At 41.9% G+C, this 15184-nt stretch overlaps 1 protein-coding gene across 2 annotated transcripts in view; it reads left to right on the top strand.

Moving 5' to 3' along the window:
* RECK (reversion inducing cysteine rich protein with kazal motifs) overlaps positions 1-2664 on the top strand; it is a 62113-nt gene extending 59449 nt beyond the window's left edge. For both annotated transcript variants that reach the window (XM_069809267.1, XM_069809268.1), the window contains exon 21: positions 1413-2664. In XM_069809267.1, coding sequence (XP_069665368.1) covers positions 1413-1628 — 216 coding nt within the window. In that variant the 3' untranslated portion in view covers positions 1629-2664. The remainder of the gene's footprint in view (positions 1-1412) is intronic.
* The last annotated feature ends 12520 nt before the right edge of the window (positions 2665-15184 follow it).

Below are 15184 nucleotides of genomic sequence, written 5' to 3'. Positions count from 1 at the left end.
CTTCCTATTAAAAGGAACACAATTCCTTGCTGTTTTTATAGTTGTTTCTAATAGTCTTGCCTGGCCCTGCTGACAGCACTCTATAATGAAGTCCCTTTGCATATTAGGTGCTCTGACTGGTTCATTCTGTTACCTGACATCTTGATGCGTACTAGTGCAAAATGAAGGATTTAGCTTTGATAAGGAAGGGGAGAGAAAACCTGCCCACAATCTCTCTCTTATCTTTGACAATACAAACAGAATTCAGGCCAGTTCATTTCCTTGGTTTTTATTTTATGTTGATGGCTGCTTCCCATTTCCATTTTACTTCTACAGTCTTAATTTTGCATGCTCAGTATTGCTTCTGGGACTGGCTAAAGTTACGGTATAGTGTGAGGAGATAGAATCAATGCCATAAACTTGGTCAAGCTGCAGTATGTAATAGGGTAGTTGTTTCTCAGGCAGATATATTGTGTGTATTTTGCTTGCCCATGCTACTAGAGCAACCCTGTTATGTCCAGCTCAGCTCCACCTTACGTCTCCACCTTTAGCAGACATAGCCCAAAACGTTACCAGGATTTAGGAAACAAGGTCTTGAGCCTTGCCAGTGTGGTCAGCTCTCAGTCCATCTGCAGCAGGTGCTGTCAGACTCCTGGGGAGGGATGGACTCTCTGGAAGCAGAGAGGCCACCTGAAACCAGGGAGAGCTGCTCATCTCACTGGTGACACCCATGACGGAGTTAGAAGTTCCTCAACTTTCAAAGCTTTGGGCCTCCTGATACTAAATTTGTCAAGTTAAAACTTCACCGGAGGAGCTTCCAAAGCTGTTAAGGAGACGTAGTGCTAAATTGATTTCTGGGTTGCAGTAGAAGGTAAGGTGGAAAAGTGGATTTTCTAGCATAAATTCATAATTATCATCAAGTCAGTGGGGGAATGGAAACCTGGAAACCTGGGTTTTCTCATGTTTTCCTATTACTTCCTTTCTTCTCTTCCCATAAAAGAAATCAGTTTTCCCTGATTTGGAAGAAAAAGCCCAGTAAGTAGAAAATCCTGATTTCTCCACTGTTGCAGACTTCAAGGCAGTATCTTGGTCAATCAGGAAGGAAGTCCTCAGTTTTAGAGGTACTTTAGTTATCATTTACTGTGAGCTTTTTGGCATCGATGTTCAAAACACATCACCCACGGTAACTTTTATGTAGCTTCCTTCCTTCCCTTTTGCTGCTACTCAGGGCTTCCACAGTACTTCTCATAGTACCAAAGTCTATGATAAGAGCTCCAACGTTTTCTAAGAAATACTCCCAAAAATTATATAGATCTTACATGCTGATGGGAATAACTCAGATTTTCTTTCCTGAATTTTGCCATCTAGCAACATTTTTGTATTGGCATTTTACATGTCAAGAAGAGAAATAAAACTTTTTTTTTTCCCCTTAGATTGAAGCCTGCAATAAAGAAGCAGAAAAGATAGAGTCACTGATAAATTCAGACAGTCCAACATTAGCATCACATGTGCCGCTGTCAGCTCTAATTGCATCTCAAGTACAAGTTTCGTTTAGCATTTCTTCTCCTTCTGTTAAAGTGGTGCCTGTTCTGCACTCCCTGTTCATAAGCCTTTTATTCACCTTGTCAGCATTAATATATTATATATAACTGCTTAGAAAATATGCATGAGTATTGCGGTGTTTTATATTGTGAAGGACATTCAGAATTGTTGATCACTGAACCAGAAAAAAAAAATTGTAGAAGATTTGATGAACTAATATTTTTTCAATGAAGAACTAAAAGTATTTGGAATAATGTGAAAAGATTATTCTTTTATTCATTACTAGTCAGATGACTGTTTCAGCACAGTTAGATTGTTTTCCACTGATCTTGGAAACATAAAGTACTCTGGAAGGTTCTGACGTTATGCCTGTATGATTTTTGCAAGAAGGGATCGCATAGGGGTTTTTTTCAGCAATGAACAAAACAGTGTTTGGAGTTCATTGAAGAATCTTAATTTTATATTATTCAGGTGCATATCAGTGACAATGAAAAGCACGCACCTATTTTAAACATCATTTTTGGAAGAAACTAATTGCTGCTACTTAATTACCTTACCAAAAATTTAAGAGTTTATTCTCATGTAAATATGCTTTCATATTTTATTATGAAGAAAACTAACTAGCCCTGGGCCTATTTCAGTAGACGTCTTTACTTGGACTAGTGAAGATTTGCAGGACATTGGGCTCAATGCTTGTAAAATGACAATCAAGCTCTATGCTAGGACCTGACTTCAGTGAAGAAATATGTTCTTTTTATAGTTTTGTACATTTCAGAATCTCATATTGGATGCAAAATTATAAAGAATCTCAGTATCTATATTTAAGTGCCATTTAAAATATTGCAGTATTTGCATGTTATCTAATGAAATTTATACTTTAAATGTTTATACAAACAGTATGTTTTATTACTTATTGTATTTTATGCACCTGACCTTAGTCTACATGAAGTATTTTATATCAGTATTATGATAGCCAACTCTTGAAGTATATACAGAAAAACTTATTTTTGCCAAAATGCTGAACTTTGAAAGAAAGCACTGAAAACTTTTTGAACATGTATGTTGTTGTAGCATGTTTGTAGCAATTATTTTCTGCTAAATCTTTTAAATGCAAAAGTATTAAAGCTTTTTATTTTAATAAAACACTTTGTCATGTGTCCTTGTATACGAATGCATGTGATTTTATAGACTTTTGCAATACAGCATATATTTTTCTTTCTCTCTCAAAGCAACACTTAAAACTAACTGCAGTTACATACATTCATGACTCACACAGCTTACTGTTTCCAAGTAAAGTACATTTCAAGGGAACTTTGGGGGCTCTTTGGTTTTTGGGGGTTTGTTGTGGGGTTTTTTTTTGGTTTTTGTTTTGGTGGGGTTTTTTTACCAAACCTTTGTCACATGCATGTAATTTATACTATGAGTGTCAGACTCTATTAAGTATAGAAGAGTGTAGATGTCTTTATGGGACCCTCTTGGGTAAGATTACAGTCATCCTCAGTTTGGATATGGAAAAGACTTCTCTCTCCTACAGCTGGAAGTCTGCACAAACATTCAGGACAGAATTGGTACCTTATTTGTACCCAAACTTTAAGGCTCAACCTCCTCCAAAGCAAACGGAGTGACTAGATGCAAGCTGACAGCAAGTTTCATTGAAACCTCCATCCGTTGCTTTTCTAAGCATATCTCTGTTGTTTGTTGTCTCTTAATGAGTGAAGAGCACTTTTCTGTTCTAAGGGCAGTTGTGCTCTATATATAGTTTCCGAGTACTTTTGGTAGAGGAGTACAAATGCAGATAATCTTTGGAAGTGTTCCTGCCAAATAACTCCAGAAAGGCTCATGCACATAATCATCGAAGTCTGGGTACAAAAAACTTGTTGAATATGTTTATAATCCATCTGTTTCTGAAATTTCTTCTGTGGGTTCTTTAGAAACTTGGACACGAGTATAATGAATGCATTTGAAAAGCTTTTTGAACTGAAATGGCTTAGGTGGTCTCCCCAGAAACTGCAAGCAATTCAGATGGTTTATTGAATTCCTTATTTCTCCAAATCATTAGCAAGTATCTCTTCAACATGTAGCCTGTTAACTTGCTTAGCATTTAGCTGAAGCAATCCGATGCCTACTACAATGAAAGGAATTATAAATGTCTTGAGAAAATATATAAATACATGTATACATATATGCCACACTGGAAAATTTAGTTAAGAGCTTAAAAACATACCTTTTGTGAAACAATATATAGTGTTCGGGGGGTTGTGTTGTTTTGGTTTTGTTTTTTTACTCCTGTGAAGATTTTCTTCAATGAAAGATAATACAGAAAAAGTTGCCTCGGTTTGTATGATGAATCTGGAAAAAGCAGAATTTAAGCCCAGAGATTTTTGAATTCACATGTGAGTGTCTAGTACTTGCTAAAAAAAGAGTGAATATTTTGGGTGCTTATGTTAAATATTTACAGAAGCAATGAGATTTCATATAACCCTAAATTCTTGAACTGAAGTCCAGCACCCAAAGTGTACAGGGCTTAGGTTCTTTTTGCCAGATGAACAAAAGTACTTAAGTGTTTGCTAGGTTTTCTCAAGGCCTTGGACTACCTCAAAGGAATCAAGAAACTGTTTACCGACGGGTTTTGAATTCAGTTGAACTAGGAGAAAAGATGGAAGAAACCAAGCCCACTTTTACTTGCAAGTTATGAAATTTGAACCAAATGGGGACGAATTGGATACAGGTTTCAGATGAGTTTTCCATGTAAGCGCTCATGATGTTCTGTCACCATCTGTGTGGAAATCTGGGTTCACTTAAGAAGCCACAGAGACAGCACAAGCCTGTTTGTTGCTTTTGCAACAGGACCCAGCTGCAACATTTACAAAACATTATTTTCTTGTCTGCTGAAAACCAGAGTTAATGGCAATAATTGGGTCCGGCGAGGTGCTTCAGTTCTGTTTCGGTTTGTTCGGTTTAGCTCTTCTCAACAGGGTGGCAGCGAAGCGGAGGTGCCGGCAGCGCCTGCTTGTTTGTACACCCCTCGGAGTGGATCAGCCGCAAGGGCGAATATCGGAGCACGTAAGGGCAAGAGGTTTCTGGCTTACACTTTCTGCTGAGTTCTGAGTCCAGCAGGACCTGGGATCTCTGAATTTGAGAGAAGGCAATAGTCAGTTCTGTGAGAGGGCACGAAATCGGCACTTAGAACCGCAGGGCCACTTCCCAGCCCCGCTCTTCGTTTGTGCTCTACTTCTGTGCTACTTTACCCAGTGTTATAACGTGGAGATTCGCACGTATGTATCTTGATAAAGTGTTATTTATACATCCTTACTGAGTTGTATGGTGCTTCTCCAGGTCAAAGTATATTTCAAAACTTTTCAGCAGCATCACTATTTCTAGGAAGCCCTGGGAGCGTTTACATGAGCAAATATAAGTACGTGAGTGCTTTGTAAGATTGTGGCTTGGACGTTTCATATTTGAAGTCTGGACTGTAAGGTGACCCTCTGGTCAAATGAATCCCAAAAAGAAAAAAGTGGCACTGGGGAAGAAAGATGTCTCTGTCACAGTTGTGCTAGACCTGACTGCAACTTCCCACACGTTCTTTGAACTGGATTCATTTATTATTGCTTTCAAAATAACATATAAAATAACTAATATTTCCCACTTCAGACAGCCTTTTTCACAATATATACATTAAAGCCTTTAGAATATATTTAAGTACTTTACACTGATGTAAGTTTTATTTAAATTATGAATGATAAAATAGACTTCTGCAAGCATAACATAGCAACAGCTTTTATGATCAATAAGTTCTTTATCTCTCCAGTGCTATTGGGGGTAGGAAGAACAATCAAACCATTTCATTAGTCCATTAGCCTCAAACAACTGGCTACTGTTATTTAGAAATAGATCTGTGTATTTTAAGCACATCTAGTCGTAGCACATCACTGCTACAAAATCCTATGCGCTGACACCCCAGCTTCTGCATTCTTCAACGTGAACAAAGTTACGGTCAAAACCATATTCATGGTAGGCATTTTGAAGGAGACTTACCCGAAGGGCAACAGTAAAAGGTTTAAAAGGTAAAAGCTCTTGTAAAAGGGTGGGGTTTTTTCCTTGCATTTCCTAGGACATAAAGGAGAATACAAAATAAAGGATAATCTTTCCCAAGGATGCAAGAACTCGTGAAATAATGCAGTAACCTTATCACTTATATAAAGAAAGATTGTTAACCCTATGTTTTTCATTAGGTGATCAGAACTGTGGTCTTCAACATATATATGAGTACTCTGACAGTACTTAATAATCCTATAGATTCTTGCTGTAAAGAGCCACCCTTGTGTTTTGGCAAATGCTCTGTTGTATTTGGCGAGGTTTCTCAGTTGACTTCTCTGTGCTTGGATCTCAGCATCAGCTACAATGCACGCAAAGATTTTCAATCTGTTTTTTCAGTTCTGATTCTCCTTCTAAGCTAGCATTCTTCTAAAGCATTTCTGAATGATCCTAGAGGGTTAAATGATTTAATTAGCAGGTTGGGATATACAGCGGAACCGGAGGGCGTTTTTTTTTGCAAAGCTTTCTCACCAGTGCTAGTGTGGCAGGTTTCAAATTAAAGCCGGCTCTTCAACTTGGTGATCTGCAATTCTGTACTGTTTGCTGACAGTGGAATGAGTGGATTACCTGTTATTGCTACTGTTTGGTGTATAAATTTACTTTTTAATCAATTTTTGAACAGCAGCAGCAGCAGGAGTACCATCAGTAAATATATATAAAGATATATTCACATGCACGTATATACACATACATGTGTATAAATATATTTATCTTACAGCACCTTGTATCAGGCTCTTCAGGAAGAGCACATTTGGCCATTGTAGAGAACTTAGCAATTTATTTTAGTAAAGAATCCAGATTTTGGGCGTTCGTTAATACTTTTAAATTTGGATTTCGAGTACAAATGGCCATCAAAGACTCAGGATCAAACTGTTTGATTTGTTATGTAATTTATAGACGGTGTTGTCTAGCTGTAAGTGTGCAAAAAGGTGAAAAAGATGTCTCTGGATTGTTGCATTCTCAAGCGCACCCACCAGCAGCAGTTTGGTTTCCTCCGAGTTAGCAACCCTCCGGTCCCGGCAATAAGCAGAGCAGGTTCTGACGACCAGTGCAAGTGCTGAGATTAGTCAGGAGCAGCGATCGACCGCCAGCAGAAGTTCAGTTCCTCTGGCATAAGAAAGTAAGTTTAAATATTTGCAGCCATTAATTCCTTGCAGAAGCCGAGCTGTTGCCAGCAAGGCTGTGGTTGTATTGGCGTTAGCGATGGCTGTGTGCGCTACCAGCTCATCTGCGTGCTAACTTCATCCAGATCAGAAGGAGGCACGTGACTTGGCCGGAATACAAGAGACAGTGAGCAGCCTGTCTGGTTTTTATGCTGGAAAACAAATGCTGTCATAAACATTCTCCGTGCGTGTGTTAAAGCTGTCAGGTTGTGCATTTTTGGGGTTGGTTTTTGTTTTTTTTTTTGTAACAGATTTGTAGTGGCAATGTAAACTCTGGATCAGCATCTCATGGCTGTAGGGTTTTCCTAAGTGCTGCCCATGGCTTTACTGTGTCCCTGAACGACAGCTTTAAAGGCCCACTCAAGACCCAGATGAAGCAAAAAAAAATGTGAGAAATGCAAATACACATTTCAAAAACTAGAAAAAAAAAAAAAAATAAAGCTATGGTATTTCTAACTCGGTCCTAGCTAAGAGTCCTGGTTTTGGCTGGGATAGAGTTAATTTCCTTCCTAGTACCTGGTATAGTGTTGTGTTTTGGGTTCAGGATGAGAAGAATGTTGATAACACACTGATGTTTTCAGTGGTTGCTGAGTTGTGTTTAGACTAAAAGTCAAGGATTTTTCAGCTTCTCCTGCCCAGCCAGCGAGAAGGCTGGAGGGGCACAAGAAGGTGGGAGGGGACACAGCCAGGGCAGCTGACCCAAACTGGCCAAAGGGGTGTTCCATACCATGGGACGTCATGCCCAGTATAGAAACTGGGGGTAGTTGGCCTGGGGGGGATCGCTGCTCGGGAACTAACCGGGCATCGGTGGGCAAGTGATGAGCAACTGCATTGTGCATCACTCATTCTGTATATTCCAATCCTTTTATTAGTACTGTCATTATTAGTTTCCTCCTTTCTGTTCTATTAAACTGATCTTATCTCAGCCCACAAGTTCTACCTTTTTTTTCCAGATTCTCTCCCCCATACCACCAGGTGGAAGTAAGTGAGCGGCTGCGTGGTGCTTAGCTGCTGGCCGGGGTTAAACCACAACACTAAGTCAGGTCAGAACAGTCGTGAAGACAAAGTAACTTAGTTTTAACTTTCCCAAATAATATGGAGAGGATGTGTGTCCTCTTTGAATGCTTCTAGTGCAGTCTGAGACAACAGGGATCCTTAATTCCAGCGCTGTGCTACACGGGAACTGCACCCTCTGCAGTTCTCAGCATGGAATTCGTCAAGTGTCTGGTCAAGTAACTATGGCTCTGGAGTGAATACTGTATTTAAAAAAATTTAGTGTTGGATAGAATATTATATTTGAAAAAATTAACAGACGTGGCCTTCTCTGTGCAATGGAAAACCAGTAGGTTTAGCTTCCTTGTTTTCACAAATCTCATTTGATTGAAACTTGATTTTCCTAAAGGGACAGGATACTACCACAAAACCATAAGTTGGCATTTACAAAGCTTTTATAACTGAATTTTTCTAGGGTAGTTCATTTTGGGCTTTTTACTGCCCAAAAGAAAAATGTTGTTTGGAATTGCTGATTATTTCTTCAGCTTATGATTAACACAGAGTTATGCACTTGGCACTACGTAAATTACATGCCATGTCCCTTAATCGCTCCTTGTTGCTGTGTGCTTTGTTGCAGCATAGCGAAGACTATGGGCACAGCTGGAAAAGTTTGGAGAGTTGTTCACGGGGTTCTTTATAGTCATTTTAAGAATATGAAAATAGATGGGTATCTCTTTTTCCCTGTTCTTGGAAGCTTCCACAATTTCTATCATCACATAGCTCCCCACCATCACTTCCAGCTTATTTTTGTTTTTTCCATAAGTTGCAGTTGCTGTGACTTGAACATATACTTGCCAGTACAAATGAACCTTTCTTACACAGCACTTAAAAAAATGACAAAAAACTTTGGCTATGTGGTTTTTATAGCAATTTAGAAAAAAACTGTTCTTTAAAAACAGAAATAAGTTTTTGATCTCCTCTTCAGCAGGGTGCACTCCTCTGATGAAATACAACTGTGTGCTCCATGACTTTCTCTTACATGAGTTAACTAACCTGATGTTACAGTATAAATAACGGATATCCCCTATGCATCTGGCATGTATGAGCACTGCCTTTTTAATTGGGTACACACTGGCGTGTATAGAAATGTTTTATTAACACAGCAGCTCTTTTCCTGTGTCCCATTAAATTAATTAGAAAATTGCAGAATATTTAACTAGCTTACCTCCAAACTGCAATGTACGTTTGCGTGTTCGCATTGCTAGTGTATCTGTGGTTGCATGGCACGGCATATTCTGCTGTTGAATCCCACATTGCAAGTCACAAATTAAGCTCTCCAAGTCTCTTCTTTTTTTCTTTTTTTTTTTTCTTCCAAACAAAACAACTGCCATGGTTTCACAACTTTCTGTTTGAATTCTGATGCCAGATGTAGATTCTCCTGCTTATGATACACTGTAAAAAAAAAACAAAAGAATTCAGTTAGCTATCCAAACTCTCTTCCAGTGTTTATCTCAACCCAGCTAGCAATTCATAACGTATTATTTAAAACACGGTATCGCAGTAACCGATACCTACTCCTTCTGCGTAGTACAAGGTCTGCTCTCCTTATTTCACAACTAATGACCACCACGGTATTATCATCAGGGTATACGGACTTGTGACTCTAAGCACCCCAATCACAATCATCTCACCCGTGTTTAGCTCTTCAGTCAAAGCAGGTGAAATTATGGTCTCTAATCATACCATGAAATGTATTAATTATGAAATATTGCCTTTCTAGGTTTAGAAGACTGCAGCAGGAGAAACTGTACAGGCAGAGTCAGAGGAATTATTAGAACGCTTATTACAAAGGCTAACAGAAAAGAGAGATGGAAACTATCTCCATCCCTACGTGATGCAACGGGGATGTGCCACCAGCAGCAAGTTCAAGCACGGGCTTCTACAGCCCTGCTCTGGGAGACGGAGGAGCAAGGCAGCCCTGGTGACAAACAGAAGACAAACAGCAGAAGTTTGTAGCTTTGGTAACGGGGAAGTGGTGGTGCGCGATGGGGAGCTGAGTTACGAGTCTCCCGAGTCAGTTGTTGGTTGTGATGCCGAAGCAGCTAACGCCGTCTTGATGGTAACAATACTGAATTGTGTTCCTCCGCTATTTTGTCGTTACTTTTCTTTCCTAACGGTTGCCATTTTGCAAGTCCGGGGTGAACTTCTCTTTTTAATCATCAAATGCTTTCTAGTAGCACAGCTGAACCTGAAGCTGGGTTAACCTGCCTACCGGTTAGCTGTTCAAACCCCAGAGGTCTGCAGCTGAACTAGCCACCAGCTACGGTTCCTGTATTGCCCATGGAACAAAATAAGCACTTTCAGGATGAGTCATCTGTTGTATTTTAAGTATATGTTGTAGGTAAGGAAGGTTGCACTCTGGGAACGCCCGGCTGGTCAGAGGAGAGCTGCTCTCCCTGACCTAAGGAACAGCGCACGGGGCATCTCCTCGACAGTGGTACACGTAACCAGGCTGCATTTCATTATTCTTGGCATGGTTTTTAGTCAGGTTTAAGCACACTCAAAAATATGCAAGGGCCTGATTACGGTCCAGTAATATGCATCCGTCATGTTCATGGGGAGAAGTTTCTCTTGGCAAGTGTTTAAAAAACTTCAGAGGCAAACAACATGGGTGTGGGCAAGGGGCAGAGACTGAGAAATTCTCTTTGAACTTTTCACATCATTGTTGTTGCATCAAGGATCTGTGTAGTACAGAAACACTGCTTGAAGCACAAAATGTTACCATTACTGCGGCTCTTCTTGCTCTGATGGTGTAACTCGGGATCCATTACACCTCGTATTCATTTTCTGTTATGCAGTTAGAAGAAGCACACTCACACTTGCACTCAACAAGTACATAAAATAAATTAGAAAATACCCACATTAATAAGCAGACTGAGTTAACATCACTGGAACAAACTCTGGAAATGAACTGGTTATTCAGTACTTGTTCTCAATACCATAATAAAAGTTCCAAAACTGAATAGTTCACCCGAATTTCCTTTGTACAGCAGTGTTGTATGTCAGACATGAACCGAGCCAGATGAAGATAAAGGCATTGGCAGCACGCGTGAGGCAACGGTGTCATCCCGTGATACGCTGATTTTTAACAGCAGAGTAGACGTTTCGTACCAGACCACAGCAGGAACATTTATTCTTGGTAAATGCATGTGCAGCTGATGGTGATCTTTGATAAAGTTTTACTGCGTACTGCAATAGACTTTTAATTACATTATTATTGATAGACACCTGTTTTCCAAGGAAACGTTCATAATCTGGCAAGGGAGCCACAAAGGTTTCTACAAGTTTCTACAAGTCCCCCCTTGGTGGAGGGGGACCCAGTTAGGGCACGTTTAAACGCCGTGGACCTTCGTTAGCCCGTGGGCTTGGAGGGGTTGAGGGCAGGAGCGTGGGGGGAGCCGGCAGACGTCAGCGTGACGAAGGGGCTGGAGCTGCTCACGTACGAGGAAAGGCTGAGAGAGCTGGGAATGCTCAGCCTGGAGAAGAGACGGCTCGGGGCTGGGGGGGTCACATCAACGGGAAGGGATGCCCGAAGGGAGGGAACGGAGAAGCGGGAGCCAGGCTCGTCCCAGCAGAGCCTGCCGGCAGGACAAGAGGCAACGGGCACAAATGAGAAACCTCAAATTCCATCTAATGCAAGAAAAACATTCCATTTTAGCGCAAGAAAAACACTTTTCCCGCAGGATTGGTGAAACGCTGGCACAGGTTGCCTGGCGAGGCTGAATCTCTCTTCCATCCTTGAGGATATCCAACACGTGATGGGACACAGTCCTGGGCTCTAGGCAGCCCAGCTTCGAGCAGGGGTTGGGTTAGATGATGGGAAGGGGTCTCTGCCCACCTCAACCGCTCCACGATTCTGCAATAGTGCTCCAAGTAGCTGAAACGTAGCCCTATACATGCTCACCATTTTGCTGGTCTCCTCACTTATTTTGCATTTCTAAAATGTGGCTACTTCCAGTATTTGAAGCTCTGATCCATGCCGTGTTTTCTCTTTGCAAGTTAATTCCAGATCAGCAATTCCATTGCAGCAACATGCATCACATAACAAATACTAAATATCTCTGAAATATTTTACTTTTTGTGCATCCAACCCACCTGTAGCCATTCCACAGCGCTGTGCTGCATCCACCAGGCACATATCTGACACCTTAGGAAAAAAATTGGCACTGACTCAGCAAGAATGTTGCATTTGTCCAGTCCCTACCTGTCAGAATAGAAGTGGCTAAACGTCCAGCAGCCCCCTTGACCTGAAGAAAAGCTCCATGTATTACTTGGGGAAGGCAAGCCACAATTTGGTTGAAGAGAGTCAAGTGAGTTGAAAAGGTACTGTATACATATTACATATTTATTTCTCAAAGCAACGTATTTTTTCCTCATATATTATATTTTCCTGCATTGTGAAATGAAAGGTCTTGCCCAAAATTCACAGGTTGGTTAGTGAAAGACTCACAGCCATAAACTAGATGTCTCTACTTTGAATGTTTAACATCCAGATCACTTGTCTAGCGTTTAGGATGTTCGCTTTGGACTGTTTTCATTAAAGCTTTGGATTTTTTTTTTTAAAGTTTGTATTTATTTATGGCTTCAAAATGCTAATCTTTTAATATTGAAATCCTCTATTTCCCAAACCATTTATCAATTTCACAGGTTCAAAAATCACTGCTGTTATGTCTTCAGTAACTCAAAAGATTTTTCATAGATTGTATTATTACTTCGATGATTTTTATTTTTTTTATAAGACAGATCTAGTATGTGCTAAGGGTTTTTTTAGAAATGCTTCTGTGGACTGTAACAGGAACTGGAAGCGGTTCCTAAGTTGTATGAGGTGTTTGGCTCAGGTTTGTATTTGCTGAAGGCAGTATACCAAAGTTTCTGAGAAGGACTATAACTTTCCTTAAATTAAATACAGAAATAGCTAGGTACAGTGTGGGAAACATTTATTTTGATAGACTCAGGGGGACATCATGCTCTTGTGGTTTTAAAACAAAACTTCAACCCTAAGATTAAAAATATAAACACTGTGGCCAGGGTTGTGTTCCCCACAGAAATCCCATAGGTGGCATCACAGCATAACTTTAATTACATTCCAGCTGCTTTTAATTTAGAAGGAATGCAGCTGGTTTGGGACTTCTTTTTTTTTTTTTTTTTTTTTTTTTTTAAAGGTAGTGCTTTTCTACAGCTTCAGCTCTATCTTCTGTGCCACTTCATTCTCAAAATCAAATCTGCACAGGCCTCGTAAGTGTCTCTTGCTTTACATAAACTTACTTTCTCCTGCAGATGCCTGTCGGGAAGTATTCAGGACTGCCCCAAGAATGTAATTTTCTGGTATCTAAACTGGCATGTCGCTTTTGAATGGTTTTTGAGAAGCATACCTGATATCATGGACATGTATGGATGTATTAAATTGTTGGCATGGAACTGAGCCAAATCCATAACCATAATTCTCGTCACTAGCAATCTACAAAGTTCATTTGACTGGGCATTTCAAGAGGCTAATCAGACATAGACCCATACACACACACTCTCAAGGTTTCAACCCTTGAGAACAAAAAGTGAATATTTTTAAGACTTTTTTAAGAAAACCCCAGTTGTTTAAGGCACTCGTGTGCACAGACATGAAAATATCACAAATTACAGTAAACTCAGCATTTGTTGGTGGATTAACCCTGGCTGGGTGACAGATGCCCACCAAAGCCATTCTATCACTTCCCCTGCCTCAGCTGGACAGGGCAGAGAAAATATAACAAAGGGCTCGTGGGTTGAGATAAGGACAGGAGAGATCACTCACCAATTACCATCATGGGCAAAACAGACTCAACTTGGGGAATATTAACTCAATTTATTACCAATCAAAATCAGAGTAGGGTAACGAGAAATAAAACCAGATCGCAAAACACCTTCCCCCCCACCCCTCCCTTCCTCCCGGGCACAACTTCACTCCTGAATTCTCTATCTACCCCCGCAGTGGCACAGGGGGACGGGGAATGGGGGTTACGCTCAGTTCATCACACGTTGTTTCTGCTGCTTCATCCTCTTCAGGGGCAGGACTCATCACTCTTTTCCCCTGCTCCAGCGTGGGGTCCCTCCCATGGGAGACAGTCCTCCACGAACTGCTCCAGCGTGGGTCCCTTCCCTGGGCTGCAGTCCTTCAGGCACAGACTGCTCCAGCGTGGGTCCCCCGCAGGGTCACAAGTCCTGCCAGAAAACCTGCTCCAGCATGGGCTCCTCTCTCCATGGGGCCACAGGTCCTGCCAGGAGCCTGCTCCAGCGCAGGATTCCCACAGGGTCACAGCCTCCTTCGGGCACCCACCTGCTCCGGCGTGGGGTCCTCCCCGGGCTGCAGGGGGACAGCCTGCCTCACCATGGTCTTCCCCACGGGCTGCAGGGGAATCTCTGCTCCGGCACCTGGAGCATCTCCTCCCCTCCTTCTGCACTGACCTGGGGGTCTGCAGGGCTGTTTCTCTTACACGGTCTCGCTCCTCTCTCCGGCTGCCGTTTCTGGGCCCCCTGCAGCTTTTTTTCCCTTCTTAAATATGTTCTCCCACAGGCGCTGCCACTGTTGCTGATGGGCTCGGCCTTGGCCAGCAGCAGGTCCGTCTTAGAGCCGGCTGGTATTGGCTCTGTCAGGCATAGGGGAAGCTTCCAGCAGCTTCTCACAGAAGCCACCCCATAAGCCCCCTCCTCGCTACCAAAACTTTGCCACGAAAACCCAGTACAGCATCATTGCCTTAATTCAGAAGAGGGAAAACCAGCAAATGAAGAAACCCAAGTTATAGCTGGAGACGCCACCAGAGACGACCAGAAAGGACGAGAGAAGCTAAACCTTCCACAGCGTGTTTGGCGATGTCGCGAGCTGCTGGACCGTTTTGCCCATCATTCAGAAAGGACATTATGTACGACTAGTACATTACCATCTGAATAATAACCAGCAGATGTCAGCACCAATTTTTTGTCTGATATTGGGGGCCCCTGCAAGGGGAGGACCGGGAAGATGGGCGACGAGCCGAGGTGCACGAGATCCAGCCCCAGTTCACGGACCGAACATCCCACCCCTGCTGATGACCATCAGGGGATAGTTGCCCCTCGCTCCAGTTACGGCAACGTTGAATTGTTCGATGTGCAACCACCTGGGCACAGTGTCTACCATCTGCTGTCGAAAAGAAAAAAGGATGTCAGTTGAGGCATGGACATCCCCGGACTGAGCCTGACCCGACCCTCTTCTTCTCCCTTGCAGGTCTCCATGTGATTCCTGGGCTCCCTGCACTGGTTGCAGCACCGGTGGGTTGTGCTTGCTCTGAACCCCCCAGCCACGTGCACATTGAGTCTCAGATTAAAAGAGCCCCCAGTATTGC

Source organism: Haliaeetus albicilla, chromosome 21, assembly GCF_947461875.1.
Source record: "Haliaeetus albicilla chromosome 21, bHalAlb1.1, whole genome shotgun sequence".
Taxonomy (NCBI): Eukaryota; Metazoa; Chordata; class Aves; order Accipitriformes; family Accipitridae; genus Haliaeetus; species Haliaeetus albicilla.
The sequence above is the reverse complement of the archived record's forward strand: the minus strand, read 5'-3'. Positions and strand labels throughout refer to the sequence as shown.